We start from the raw sequence: 15,320 nt of genomic DNA, 5'->3' as shown, positions 1-15,320 counted from the left end.
TTTTCTTCCCTTTACTAAGGATTGAATATACTGGAGTAATTAAACTTATAATTTTTCCTTAAGAAGGAGATGGGGGAAAGCAAGCAATCCAACAGTCAACAAAGACCACTTATAGTGGTAAGAAGCTCATCCTGAAAAATTTAAAAAAAAATTCCTGTACATCTCTAAGACTTTTGGAGGACTCTCAAACTCTACAGCAATTATGGGAAGAATGTCATTAACAAAACTTCAAATACATTATTCTTAAAAAGGCTTCATCTATAAATTTAAACGTGAAAGTTGTGATGCCATTTCTCTTCAGGTATATAACATTTTAATAAGCTCCTCTACGAGCTGGAGAACAGTTGCTTAATTTAGGAAAAAAAGGCCTCAAACTTTTCCTAGGCTAAGTAATTCCATGTAGTTTTTTCCCCAAAATTCCTTTGCCTGGCAACTATACTTCTGAAAAAAAAAAATCATAAAGAAAGCATAAATACTGCTCAACAAACATGTTCTCAGGAGTTTTTTAAAATGAATTTCAAAAACCTGGAATACCAACAATAATAGGAACACGTGGCAAAGCAATTCACTGTGCTTCTTAAAATAGAGTATACTGTAGGAATCAAATAGGTTTCAGAATGATATTTAGGAATATGACAAAGCATGCACAATACGTTAGGTTTTTTAAAAGCATGTTACTACATAGTATATATATACATTCTAAATTTTGTGTAAACATGTATGTGTATAGAAAAAAAGTAACTGTGCTAAAATGTAAACTGTGGTTCTCTTTAGGTGGCAGGGTTATAGGTAATTTTTAATTTATTCTTTCTTGAGCATTTAAACTTAATTTATATTGATTTTGTGATTAGATATTTTTTAGTCTTGTTAACACTAAATTCAGGTTGGATTGTAAGTGACCTGTTTGTCTTCCTCCTAACAGTAATCATCAAGTTCAATTATAATTGGTCTATTACTTAAATGCTCAAACTTCGGGTTTTTTTGTTTTGTTTTATTTTTTTGAGATAAGCCAAGATCACACCACTGTACTCCAGCCTGGACGAGTGAGACTTGGTCTCAAAAAAACAACAAACAAACAAACAAACAAACAAATAATTCTCAATTCCATTCAGGCATTTAAAAGGTATTTGTAGAAAGGCTGTACTATGCGTTTTTGTGGGGGTGGGCTATCCATTAAAAACACAATAAATAAGATGCAGTGTAATGTGAGGGTTGATGTATCTGCCTTGATGTAACATGCCTCTGAAGCTGGCATGCAATGGGCTTTAAAATACAATGTTTATTGTCATTATCAGCCTAAACAGTAATTTAACTAATCAGTGGTTCATTTGAGATGTCTGTATTTGCCACACACAATCCAAATAGCTGCAGTCATTGGTTGGAAGGCAGTCCCTATGGAAACATCAATATGCAAAGAAGGGCAAGACCTAAAATCCTTCTGTTAACTCTCCACCCAGCTGTTAAGTGCATTTGTGAAATGAGAGTTGACCTATAAGTGCACTGTAATGTTTTAAAATGTAGTGTTTATAAAAAATCAATATGGTTAGGAAAGTGTACTAATTAGACAGCATCCGAGCAATTACAAAGTCAGTATTATGTCAACATACATTTTTATTACCCTGAGTCTAGTATTCATCTAAGACAGAGACCTCTCAATTTCCTATTAAACATGTCCTTCCCAAATTGCCAGCTTAAATCAATCAATATCTTCTCCTTGAATTCTGTGGTTAAATAAATGAGTGAAAGGTAGTAGGAGTAAATTCAGAAGAAAAATAATAGATTCTGTTTCAAACGAAAACCGATATTGGTACAGTTGTAGAACTTAATAAAGGAGCAGATGGTATAGTCTCTCCCTCCTCAACTAAAAGTCAAAGTAGGATAATTGAAAAGGCAGGGGAAGCAAAAGTAATTTTAATACCATATACACTGAAGTACATCTCCAGGTGATCTGACATAACAGTGGATGTCCAGGAAATAATTACAGTAAATAGATACGGACCAACTATAAAAAGTAAGTTTGCTCCCTTTAAACAAGGGCTTGACTATCACAGTGACTACGGTCACAAATAAAAGTACATTAAGTAGTTGTGGTTTCCATTAACCAAGAATCTAAAATTAATGTGCACACAGTTAAGGTGGCTGTTCTCAAAGTGCTATTTCTGGCCACATAGATTTTACATGAGGACAGCCATTTTCAAGATCAACAGCAAATAATGTGCCCAAATGTGTGAAGCTGGCTGGTGAGTTTTATAGTTTCCTATAAACATTCTAATTCTGTAGTATATACATGAAGAAATGAATTCTACATAATGTAGAAGTTAGAATGGTTCTTATAGATCCTTGCACTGGTAAGAAAATTCTGGGTGTTGTTTTTTTTTTTTTTTATAGCATTCTTACAGTTAAACACAAAAACTTTGCCAGGCTATTCAAGAAAAATTTTCTAAGCTAGTCCAACATATCTCTATGCAACATTTTGAACTATATACTTGACATATATTCAAAGGTAAATTATACTGTTTAATGGTTTGACCAGAAATAAAAGGCAAGACATGAAAAATTACAAAATCCAAAGGAAAAGTCACAATCTCATTCTACAGCAGATCTGCAGGTAAATTCTGATCCAATTTATCTTGGGAACTACAAGAACAAGTATGCAGCCTTCCTTCTAGAAGTAGCAGCAAAAAGTTCATTTAAGTGAAATGCACACATTAACTGAAGATTTATAACATCATATGTACTAGTTCTACTTCTACCCATAGCCACTGATGTCTCTCGCTTGGATATCCCATAGGCCAAACCTAAACTCATCACCTTTTAAATCCCAAACCAAAGGTTCTCTATCTTACTTGGTCAGGTTAGAAATCTCAATGTATCCTTGACTCACTCTTCTACTTTACTGACTAAACTCAAAAGTAAGACATGTTGATGGTATCTGAATCTGTTTTTCTTCATCTCCACTGCCACTATTCAGTTCACCATATCATCATCACTCATCAAATAATTTCTTTTGAAGTGTGGTCAAATGTGTCAACTCTTTTCCATAGCCTGGATTCTCACTGGAGGTATTGTTTTTGGTGGATTAGCCTGGATACTGTTTTCCCTTGGAGATTAGCATAGTCAGTGAAGAATCATAGGAGTAATAATAAAAGATCAAACTGCTGCTCAGGCGTGCTGCCACACACTTGTAATCCCAGCACTTTGAGAGGCTGAGGTGGGTAGATCGCTTGAGCCCACGAGTTGGAGACCACCCTGGGTAACATGGCGAAACCCCGTCTCTACTAAAAATACAAAAACTGAGATGGGAGGAGCACCTAAGTCTGAGCCTGGGGAGACTGAGGCTGTGGTGAGCCGTGATGATGTCACTGCACTCCAGCCTGGGTGACAGAGTGAGACCCTGTCTCAAAAACAAAATAAAAACAAAAAACATATTATACACATGAAAAAGATTGTAATACACATTATTTGATGTTGATCTTGAAGATGTCTGTCCTAATGTACAATTTAGGTGGCCATAAAGTAAAACACATAAACCCATTCATGACAATGACAAAGGAAAGGAAGAAGGAAAGTGTTATGATCAGATGAAAAATAAATAGCTAGGTTTACCGGAATGCTTGATTCAGAATTTGATAATGAAAATGTTCTGGTGCCAATCCTATGACCACAGCATTAGGATCACTTGTTTGTATTCCTGGGAAGGGAAAAAAATAAAAAAATGGATTGTTGAAAATGCAATTAAAGGCAATGCCACATTTAAAACACAGCAGTTTTAGTCAATCAAGTGCAAACTTTTGCTACAGCCATAATCTAAAATTTAATAGATTATCCTGCCCAGTGTACTTTGGAAGTATGAGAGAATGTACACAGAAGGAGAGGGAGAGGGAGAAGAGGGTTGGGAGGGAAAAAGAGAGAAAATCTAACATTTTTCCATATTCCTTGTGCATAGTCTTAAGGGTACTCAGTAACCAGAAGATCTGAATTGAAAATTGTAACCTGATGTCCTCAAACAAATGACAATTTCTTACTTCAAAATGCTTTACTGATTACAATCAACAAGAACTGCCATGAGTTCCCTATGAACTATCAGATCAATAGCAACTGATTACGGACTGAGAATCTAAGAGGCAAGGGAAATCAGACTTTCTAATTGACACAACTGAGGTTAACACATTCATGATTAATATGAAATGCACTGCAGAGTCTACAATTTTCTACATAATGCCTTATCTACTTTTAGTTTCAGAAATATTATTTTAAAATTAAAGTATGTTTTAAGGCCTTGGCATCTTAGAACTTCAGACATGACAATCAAACAAGTACATTTTCCATTACAACTTTATTTATTTATTTTTGAGACGGAGTTTCGCTCTTGTTGTCCAGGCTGGGGTGCAATGGTGTGATCTCGGCTCACCGCAACCTCTGCCACCCGGGTTCAAGCAATTCTCCTGCCTCAACCTCCCAAGTAGCTGGGATTACAGGCATGTGCCAACCACACTCAGCTAATTTTGTATCTTTAGTAGAGACGGGGTTTCTCCACGTTGGTCAGGCTGGTCTCGAACTCCCGACCTCAGGTGATCCACCCGCCTCAGCTTCCCAAAGTGCTGGGATTACAGATTTGAGCCATCACGCTTGGCCTCTCCATTATAATTATTAAAAGTCTGATTAAAGGTTCCATGGATTATCCATATGCCAATTCCTATTTGCCTCTCTTATTGGCTGCAGACATCTAGGCTTTCCAACTTCCTCCTTACCAGTACCCACGAGTATTCTCCAGTAGTTTCTTTGCTAACACAATAAGCTATTCCAGACTCACCTGATACCTGTCCAGATCTGCAATCAGTAATTTCTCCAAAGAACTACAGTGGGAATTGACACAGATACCAGTCTGAGCACTGGGTTGTCATTACTTTAGGCTTTTCCAGCAGAAGATTACACAATACGTATTATTTAAGAGAAAAAGGAGTTGGTAACTATATTTTCTATTCAAAAGTAGTAATACACAACTTTTACTTAACTTACTTGATTTTTATTATTTGCATCTCTTTTCACTGACACTAAAATCTAATAGTTACTACTTTGCTTTGTCCTATATATACCTTTAATTAAAAAAAACAAAACAAAACAGTATTACTAAAAACAATAAGACTCCTGAATGCAGTTTAAGATCTCTTTGTAGTTCTTTTGTCCTTAGAATTTATCCCACTATGAATGAACAGGTGAAAATACTGTACTTTAAAGTCATTTGAAGTAATTATTTTCTCTGAGTGGTTATGTCACCAACCTGATACAGAGTTAAGTTCATTTCTATTTGGAGGCTGGTTTTTCACTTAATTGTCTTTTCATTGTATACAATATTCACACGGTTCCAAAGTCAAAACTATGTAATGGGGACTTTTTTAAAAGCCTCCTCTCTTAATCCATCCCCCTCCTCCCTTGCTTCCCCTTTAGGTAACCATTTTTATTAGTTTTTCATTTATCCTTCTTTGGCTTCGTTTTACAAATATAAGACAAATATATATGTATATCCATTTTCTTTTCATTTTCCTACACAGAAAATGTATAAAGATTTCTACACCTTACTTTTTTCATTTAATATATCCTATGCAGAGCACTCCTTATCAAGAGATAGAACTCTTCATCATTATTTAATTTTCAGCTACAAAGCATTCCATTTTGTGAATATATCACAGTTTATTCAATCAGTCCCTTCTGATGAATATTTGGGTTGTTTCCAATCTTTTGTTATTACAAATAAGGTAGTAATGAATAACCTTGTTCATATGTCATTGTGTATTTTTGTATCTATATTTTAGAGATAGATTCTTACAAGTGCTGCTTCATATGTAATTTTGCCAGCTACTGCCAAATTCCTCTCCATAGGCTTTGTGTCATTTTATATTCCTGTCAGCACTCAGATCCTTTTAATAAATTTATTTTCTGTTTAATTCAGCAAAGTTGGTTTCTGTTTCTTGCAAACAATAATTCTGATTGATACATTGGCATATTTCCTATTAGTACTAGTTTTGAGGTCTGCCCAACTCTATAGCCATGTTGAACTTATACTCCATTTTCTATATTGTGCCATTGCACTCCGAGTATCCTCAGAAAAGAATATGGCAAAGCTTCATAAAACTATGATATTCTTCCAGAATCTGTTGACTTTTCCAAAGAGAAACACTTTTCTCTTGATTGAAAAATATTTCATATTCAATGTAAAAACTTCACACTATCCAGAATAACATTAAACAAAGAGATCCTGGTATATCTCATTTAATCAAGTTAATATAGTGGCTCCTGCATTGAGGATTAGCTTATAATACTCAAAGTAATTTTGACCTGTGTTTTTTCAAACCATGGGTCATGATCTATTATTAGATTGTAAAACTAATTTGGAGGGCTCTAAGCATCATCATAATCAAACAAAAAAATCAAACCAAAAAGAAAATAGAATACATGTTATACAGCAAGAGTAAGTATTGCTTAACTTACATAAAGACACACATACAGATACATATTAGGTTACTAAGTAATGTGTTTCACTTACTATGGATTACAGTCAAAAAAGGTTTGGGAAATGCCAATTTAGATCCAAAGTATCAGTATTATCAAATGTTTCAATAATAACGGGGAAATCATAATAAACATCTCTAAACATCCAGTTTTAAAAATGATTTGTAAGTACATATAAATATCCAGTCTTTAAACTTTCCAAATTTCCCCTACCTTTGAAATCAGGTAGTGCCCGATCATCAACTAGCAGCATGGGTCTGACTTGTTTCTGCTCTAGTAAACTTCTGGCTGCAGTCAGAGATGTGAATATTTCATTTTCAGAGATATCAAATTCCAATTTTCTCAACCTTTCCAACAGGTCTTGCTTGCTCTCTTTGGTCGTATTGGTCACAAACCTAACGATTACAGAAGCACCACGTAATCTGGAGAGGGCAAAATTCAGATGTCAAAAGGCAGCTTTTACATTCTGGCCCTACAGAATCTCCTTATTTGTTATAATTGTGCCAAATGTTTTTATGGCCAGCAACATGACAATGTCTAGCCTCTTGCCCCTCCAGAATGGCAGCTTTATAGTTTACATAGCTACTTACAGATGTCAATGTTCACCAGATGTAAAAAGATTTTTCTTTCAATCTACAGTAGAAAGCTCATCTTTAAAGCAGTAAAAGCCCTGTCCAACAGGAGCACACTGATTAACAGACATCTATTCCCCTAAAAAAGGCTAACTCAGACAGAAACCATGTCAAGGAGTCAAGATAAAGTCCAACTGTGCAATAGATTTTTTTTTTACTTTAAACAACATGTTGTCCACTAAGCTTCTCCACCTATAAAATGAACATCATGACTCCTAACTAAATTGATAACCCCCAACTGATGCCTGCCAGATATATAACTATGTATTTCTTGATTCCCCAAACGAAAGGTAAGCTCCTTGAAAGAAAGAGAGGTTTGTGTCAATCTTTTGCCCTAATACCTGGCACTGTGATATGAGTCACTAGATTTTCCGATTAACACCATCCTATGAACATTTTAAGGTTGGAAAAAACGTACCACATACTAAATATTGCTGATTTTGAAAACTTCTCTAAATTATTTTAGGATAAAGATCCTTAATATACATTATTAGTTCTGTTGTGATGAGTTGATTTTTTTTTCAGGACACCCAGAAGCAAACATTCACATTCCTCTTACTTTAACACACCTTTACTGGGTATCCCATTTGTATCCAGACTTCTGTTTAGTACTGTGGTTGGTAGATGAGAAATATAAGACAGTCCTTAACCTTTAAAAGCGTTTAGTTGATGGAAATAATTTAAAATTTTCAAGTTCTTTAGCTAAACTTTATTTGAGGAGCTGCACAATCAATGTTAGACCTTAGGTAAAACAAGAGAGAGCAGCACTATGCCTGTCTGTGTGTGCTTTATTTTGTGATTCCAAGATTCATTTGTGATTTTTTCCAATGGTATTTATTCCATATTGTAGAATCTCGAGTTGTCATTCCCACATTTACATTACTGACTTAGAAAATGACATACACATAGAACAAAAAGACTGGAACAAAAGGCCAAACCTAATAAAGGCTTAGAAAACAATGTTTGGAGGAAATTATAATGCATACATCCTCAAGCTAAACCCAAGGCAGTTCCTATATATGGTAAGTTGGTAAAATGCCATCTTAAGGCCATCCATTTAGCTAATGATCTGCCGTGGTAAAATGGCACTTACAAACATATTTGTCAGCTGAACCTGGAGGATAGCTTGCCTTTTAAGAGCTTCCTGTGCGCCTGGCACAGCTGCATCTTCAATGTGAAGTGTGCCACTGAGATCTACCAAAACAGCTTTTAATGCACGGCGTGCTGCCATCCTTCATTCCCTAGGAGAGAGCAAATGAAATTAAAAATACAGTTTAGGAAACAATGGACAATTAAAAACTGCTAAGTCTTCAAAAATATCACTCATATCCAGAAAGATCCTGCTTAGTGTTAAGTCGCTTCCATTTTGGAGAAAACTGGTTTTAAAAATTACAAATCCAAAATTTGATCCATAAAACTTTTACAATACTTAGGTTTAAAAAAAAAAAAACACTTGAATGAAAACTATAGGAAGGAAAACACTTACAGAGATATCATTATTTACTTTCAGGTTTTTAAAAAGAACTCTGGTGAACCATTCATTTATTTTTAAACATGAGAATAATGTACTCTAAACAATGGGTAGATGAAAGGACTAAATCATTAGCATAGTCTTCTTCATCTTTGGTAATGTATAATGAAAACATTCTAATCGCCCTTCTTTGCTCCTGTAACCTGAAACAGAATACATGGCTCTCCCTCGTCCACCACTACCACCTCCTTCTTCTGCCACTCCTGGTGCATACATGGTACCTCTTTTGTGAAGCAGCAGCTGAGGAGACTCTGGCAGTCACTACGGCCAACAAAAAGCCCAAGGAAGAAGTCAAAACTGAGAACAATGATCACATTAATTTGAAGGTGGCCGGGCAGGATGGTTCTGTGGTGCAGTTTAAGATTAAGAGGCATACGCCACTTGGTAAACTAATGAAAGACTAATGTGAATGACAGGCATTGTCAATGAGGCAGATGAGATTCCAATTTGATGGGCAATCAATCAATGAAACAGACACACGTGCACATTTGGAAACAGAAGCTGAAGGTACAATGGATGTGTTGTGTTCCAGTAGCAGACAGGAGGTGTCTAGCGAAAAGGGAACCTGCTTCTTTACTCCAGAATTCTGTTCTTACAGACGAAGATTACATTCTCAACCAAAAAATGGCAATTTGATTCCACCACATCCTGATGACTACAGTAGTTTTCTCTATTCTTTCATTTCCTCCTTCCCCATTCCTTTATGGTACCTAAAGTAACTGGTATATGTGCACAAGCATATTGCATTTTTTAAACTAAATAGCCAGTGGTATGTTCTAACTGACATCAAGTGGAGATGGGATGGGGAAAAACACTGATTCTGTGAAAATACCCTTTCTCCATTAGTGGCATATTCATTCAGCTATCTTTACATTTCAGTAAGTTATTTTGCTCTGTTTTAACACCACCACCAAAAACCCCATAAAAATCCCTGCATATCTTGTTCAATTAGAGAATTTTAAGGTTTTTCATTTATCAATGTAAAACCAAAGACAATTTTATAACTTTTCCTGCGTAGCTGTTACATACAGGGCAATCTGTCTTTAAGTAGGGATAAATTACTCAAAAAAAAAAAAAAAAAAAAATCCTAGTTTTCCCTTCAAGTCAAGCATCTTGGTGTTTACATGAACTTCTTGTTTTAAAAAAAAAAAAAAAGAATAGGGCTGGGCGCAGTGGTTCAGCACTTTTGGGGAGGCCGAGGTGGACAGATCACTTGAGGTCAGGAGTTCAAAACCAGCCTGGTAAAACCACATCTCTGCATCTCTACTAAAAATACAAAAATTAGCTGGGCATGGTGGCAGGTGCCTGTAATGCCAGCTATTAGGGAGGCTGAGGGACAAGAATGAGGCAGGAGAATCACTTGAACCTGGGAGGCGGAGGTTGTAGTGAGCCAAGATCGCACCACTGCACTCCATGCACTCCAGCCTGGGCAACAGTGGGAGACTCTGTCTCAGAAAAAAAAATAAAAATAAAAATAAAAAAGGTTCCTTTACAGTGGAAAAACCTGCCAGATAAACTTTAAATCAAATGATCAAATTAACACCAGTAAATGGGACAAACCAACATCATGTGCTTCCTGAGAGACAACATCACCTGTGTAGGATTCCTAGTTAAATGTTCAACCCAAGTTGAATCACAAGGAAAAAGTCAGGCAATTCAAATTAAAGAAAATTGTACGAAACAACTGACTGGGTAAGGAACTGTATCAATTAAAGGAGTCTGAAAAGACACGGCAACTAAATGCAATGCATGAGAGTAATATAAAGCCAAGGGAGCAAGGATTAACAATTAGTGACTTTAGGTGAAGAATATACGGTTTTTACTGCACTATTACAAACTTTCAACATAAAAAGTTTGAGAAAAATACAAGATCTCTTATCAAAGTGGGCAAAAGAATGATGTTTTCATACCTAATAACAGTGTGATATATAAATATACAAAGTGTTTTTGTCCACGATTCCTGGCTCATAACTCCCATACTCTTCGTTGAAGTGAACAGAATCTCTGACCTTCTCCTGCCTGCTTTTCACCTGCCCAAGGCAGAACTCTCATCTGATTGTGGGTCAAAAGAGCCTCATTCCAGAGAGGTTCTGTCTCATACCCTGGAGGAAGGAATGCTGCAGAGGGATCAAGAACAATCTAAACAGGCCTTACTGGGTTTAGATCATGCCCTTTACATTCAATCACATTTTCACACAGTTGCGCATACTTCAATCATACCTATCCAATGAAGTCTCCATTGATAGGGATCCATGGGGGCTTTTGGGGAGCTGATCACATGGAGGCTGACAAGAGGGTGAACAAGAATGCCCCTTCGTGCTGTGAGGGTGGCACACCCCAACTCCATGGGGACAGAAGCTCTCAGTGGGGACCCTTCCAGACCTTGCCCTATGTATCTCTTCATTTTGGCTGTTAATTTGTATCCTTTAATAAACCCTTTGTAATAAATTGATAAATGTGTTTCCCTAAATTTGGTGAGCTGTGCTAGCAAATTAATCAAACCCAAAGTGGGACGTGTGAAAACCTCAACTTGAAGCCAGTCGGTAAGAAGTTCCACAGGCCAGGACTCATGACTGGTGTCTGAAAATGGAGAAGGCAGTCTTGGAGACTAAGCCCTCAACCTGTGGGATCTGACACTACCTCCAGGCAGACAGTGTTGGAACTGAATTGGAGGACTCCCAACTGGTATCTGCAGCAGAACTGATTGCTTGCTTGCTGATGGGGAAAAATCTCCACATATTTTGGGGTCACAGAAGTCTTCTGTATTGACCGTTGTTGTGCTGGTGTGACAGCAGAGGAAAAACAGTTTGAATGTTTTCTTCAAGAATGGTAATAGTTATACAAAACGAAATTCCATGTATCTACCTCATCCCCAACTTAAGAATAGAACTAATGGCAATATTGCTGAAGCCTCCTGTAAGAATCTGGTCAGTTAAATTTCCTGGAAGTAACTGGTACAATTAATTTGTGATAATAATTTTGTTTCTTTTCTTCATATTTTTTACCAATTGCTTAGTTTTACCACTTTCTTAGTTTTACCATTTTAGAATGTTATAAAAATGAAATCACAATGTACACATTCTTTCACAATTTTCATGATTTGTTTTGCTCAACATTGTATTTCTGAGATTCAGCCATGTTGGTGCCTTTTACACTCTACCAAAAGCAAAACCAAGATCCACCCTTTGGGATTATGACTAGAACTGCATTTAATCTACAGGGCAGTATCAGGGTAACTTATTTTTAAAGGAAATAAGATCATTATTATATTGCCATCCTATCCATCAACATACTGTATCTCTCCATTCACATAAGTTTTTTAGTTTTATAAATATCTACATAAATGGCTTGCATATATTTGTAGACACAACTCTATCATTGCTATAGTATTTTATATTACCTTTTCTAACAGTTTGGTGTTGCTGTATTAAAATACATTTTTTGGTTGTTGTTGTTGTCTTATATCCTTTAATCATTCCAAACTTTTTTTTTTTTTTTTGAGACAGGGCCTTGTTCTGTCACCCAAGCTGGAGTGCAGCTGCATGATCACAGCTCACTACAGCCTCAACTGCCCATGCTCAAGCAATCCTCTCACATCAGCCACTCAAGTAGCTGTTATCACAGGCATGCACTACCACGCCTGGCTAATTTCTTTTTTCTGTAAAGATGGGGTCTTCCTATGTCTCTTAGGCCGGTCTCTAACTCCTAAGCTCAAGTGATCCTCCCACCCTGGCCTTCCAAAGTGCTGGGATTACAGGTGTGAGGCACCACACCTGGCCCCAAACTTTAGTTCTAAAATAAGAAAAAAAGAAAACTGTCACTTGTAGTTGGTAATTATTATCTACATAGAAAATTATTGTCTACACAGAGAATTTTCTATGTAGTCAATAATTACCAACCACGAGTGACAATTTTTTTCTATTTTTCTTATTTTCTGTTTTATTATTCTAATTAGGAACTCCATAATTGAATAGAAGTAGTGATAGCATACATCCTTATTATATTCTTGATTTTTTAAAGGAATATTTTTAGTATTCATACATTAAGTTCGCTTGCTGTAGGACTCTGCTGATATTTTAGCCATTTAAGAAAGTTCTCTTCTACTCCCTGTTGCTAAGAATTTTTGTCATAAATGGCTATTGGATTTTACCTACTGCTTTTTCTGTATGCAATGAGATGATCACGTTTTTTCCCCTTAAGTTGTCAATGAGGTCAATTAATATTATATTATATCATATTATTATAATAATAAAATCCTGCACAAATCCAATGCAGTCCTGATACATTATCTTTTTTTACTTACTGCTAGATTCAAATACTAAAAGATTAGAAACAACCTAAATGACCATCAACAGAAGGCTAGTTTAATAAATTATGGTATTTGTCAGGTTTTTCCACATTCAGTATTTTTCCCTTTCACATTTTATTCTTTGGGGCTGAGTCATTAAAGAGGGGAGGGAGGAACTAAACTCTACCTTCTAAAAACAGGAGTATCCTCATATATTATTTCAAATTATTCAGTGAGAAAGACTTGTTCTCTATTGATTTACTCAATCATTTATTTATGTAATCTGTATGGGCTCACAGATATTTATTCTGTTCTTTGTGCCATAAGCTAATACTATGTCATTTATTTTGTCGCTGAAATTGTTTTAGCTTTGGTCATTGAGAGCTCTCTCAGGTTGGCTCCTGTGCTTCCATCCTTTTGTTTTCTGAGCACTTCTTTGCTTTTGGAACTACATGATGCTCCAGACTCACCTTGTCTTTTCCTGTAAGCTGATAATTGATTACATTTTGATATGGTTTGGCTGTGTTCCCACTCAAATCTCATCTTGAATTGCAGCTCCCATAATCCCCACATGTTGTGGGAGGGACCCAGTGGGAGGTAACTGAATCATGTGGGCAGGTTCTCCCATGCTGTTCTCGTGACAGTAAGTCTCACAAGATCTGATGGTTTAATAAAGTGTAGTTCCCCACACATGCTCTCTTGCCTGCCACCATGTAAGACATGCCTTTGTTACTCCTTTGCCTTATGCCATGATTGTGAGGCTCCCCAGCAATGTGGAATTGTGAGTCCATTAAACCTCTTTCCTGTATAAATTACGCAGTCTTAGGTATGTCCTTATAGCAGCGTGAGAATGAACTAGTACAGATTTTTAGATGATTGGGAAAGAAAAGAATAATATTTTATGATACATTAAAATAATATGAAATTAAAGCTTTAGTTCCATAAATAAATGTTTTTCATTTCATAAAAAAAAAGTTTGTAGAAAAAAATTTTCTTTCCTGTTACCTAGATATCTACCTAACATTCTCAATTTTACTTTTTGGCCTGCAAAGCCTTACTATCTGGCCCTTTACAGAAAAAGTTTATTGACCCTGTGCTAGGGGAGGAGATTCCTACTGGTGAAGAGTGGCAAAAAAAAAAACACAAAAAAAAAACCCTAAAACCAGCAAGCTAAACACCCTTAATTCCACTTACAGAGACGTACACATAACACTATGCCCTATATGGTCACAGAAAGTGAGTACATATGTTCTCATAAAGAAAAAACTTGTATATGCTTCTATTTAGAAGTGTGAGGGCAAAAGTGGGCTCTGACGAGAAAGAAAAATAATGAGGAAAATACATGTGATTATATAAAAATAAGAGAACAGACCATAAATAAGTATTTAAGTAATGAACAAAAAGAACATTACAGCTACATGGGATCTTCAAGATTATCTGCTCTCGAATCACCCCTCACCCCTCTTTCTACACACACTGGTTTTACACCTTGGTTGGGAAAACCAAGGTCCAGATAATGTCTACACAGATACTACCTTCTCTTGAAGATGATGGTGCTCAGATGAAGAAATTACTAACAAAGATTTGTTACTAAATTTGCCTTCTAACTTTTTCTAAAGGTTCAATGCACCCGACAAACTATTCTTAAATGAAACAGAATTTACCTCCCTACACAGAATATACCAGACATACCACACAAATATTAAATAGATCTTTGGCATATTATTTATAAAATACCTATTGCATTAATGCAAAGAATGTTATTAATAATGTATAAAATTAGATATACAAAAGGAATACAAATTTAATGAAAAAATTTGAAAGCACGTGTCCAAGAAGCTATTTTTCTCTTTTAAAAGAAGATTGTTGGCCAGGTACAGTGGCTCGCACCTGTAATCCCAGCACTTTGGGTGGCTGAGGCAGGAAGATTGCTTGAATTCAGGAGTTCGAGACCAGTGTGGGCCACAAAGTGAGACCCCCATCTCTGTAAAAAATAAACAAAAAGTAGACAAGCATGGTGGTGTGTGCCTGTAGTCCCAGTTACTGGGATTGCGTAAGCCCAGGAGTGTGGGGCTGCAGTGAGTTATGACTGTGCAGGCAGGGCAACACAGTGAGACTATATCCCTAAAACACACACACACACACACACATAAATACACAATTTGTATTTTACTATTTCCTCATCACAATAAAGACACAACTACCCATGATGCTTAAGAAATAATGCAGTGTGCTAGTAGAGTTATTTGTCTAGTTAACTGAAGGTAACCAGAAATGATAAATGTTTATTTCAAATAACTATTACTCAAAACATTTTGGGATTTTTCTTTAGGAATTACCATCAATGTTAGCATATGTG

The 15,320-nt window shown here is 36.1% G+C and overlaps 1 protein-coding gene across 5 annotated transcripts in view; it reads right to left on the bottom strand.

The window, feature by feature from the left end:
• Window positions 1-15,320, bottom strand: part of HDHD2 (haloacid dehalogenase like hydrolase domain containing 2) — a 49,030-nt gene that overhangs the window by 19,002 nt on the left and 14,708 nt on the right. For 3 of the 5 annotated variants that reach the window (XM_007974106.3, XM_007974107.3, XM_037982355.2), the window contains exons 2-4: window positions 8,273-8,383; window positions 6,724-6,932; window positions 3,607-3,691 (exon numbers count right to left, since the gene is read on the bottom strand). In XM_007974106.3, the coding sequence (XP_007972297.1) occupies window positions 3,607-3,691; window positions 6,724-6,932; window positions 8,273-8,373 (395 nt within the window). In that variant the 5' untranslated portion in view covers window positions 8,374-8,383. Of the gene's footprint in view, window positions 1-3,606; window positions 3,692-6,723; window positions 6,933-8,235; window positions 8,384-15,320 lie in introns of all 5 variants that reach the window. The other 2 variants (XM_037982356.2, XM_037982357.2) reach the window with 2 other exon arrangements.

Source organism: Chlorocebus sabaeus, chromosome 18 (assembly GCF_047675955.1).
Source record: "Chlorocebus sabaeus isolate Y175 chromosome 18, mChlSab1.0.hap1, whole genome shotgun sequence".
Taxonomy (NCBI): Eukaryota; Metazoa; Chordata; class Mammalia; order Primates; family Cercopithecidae; genus Chlorocebus; species Chlorocebus sabaeus.
This window is presented reverse-complemented; position numbering and strand designations above follow the sequence as displayed.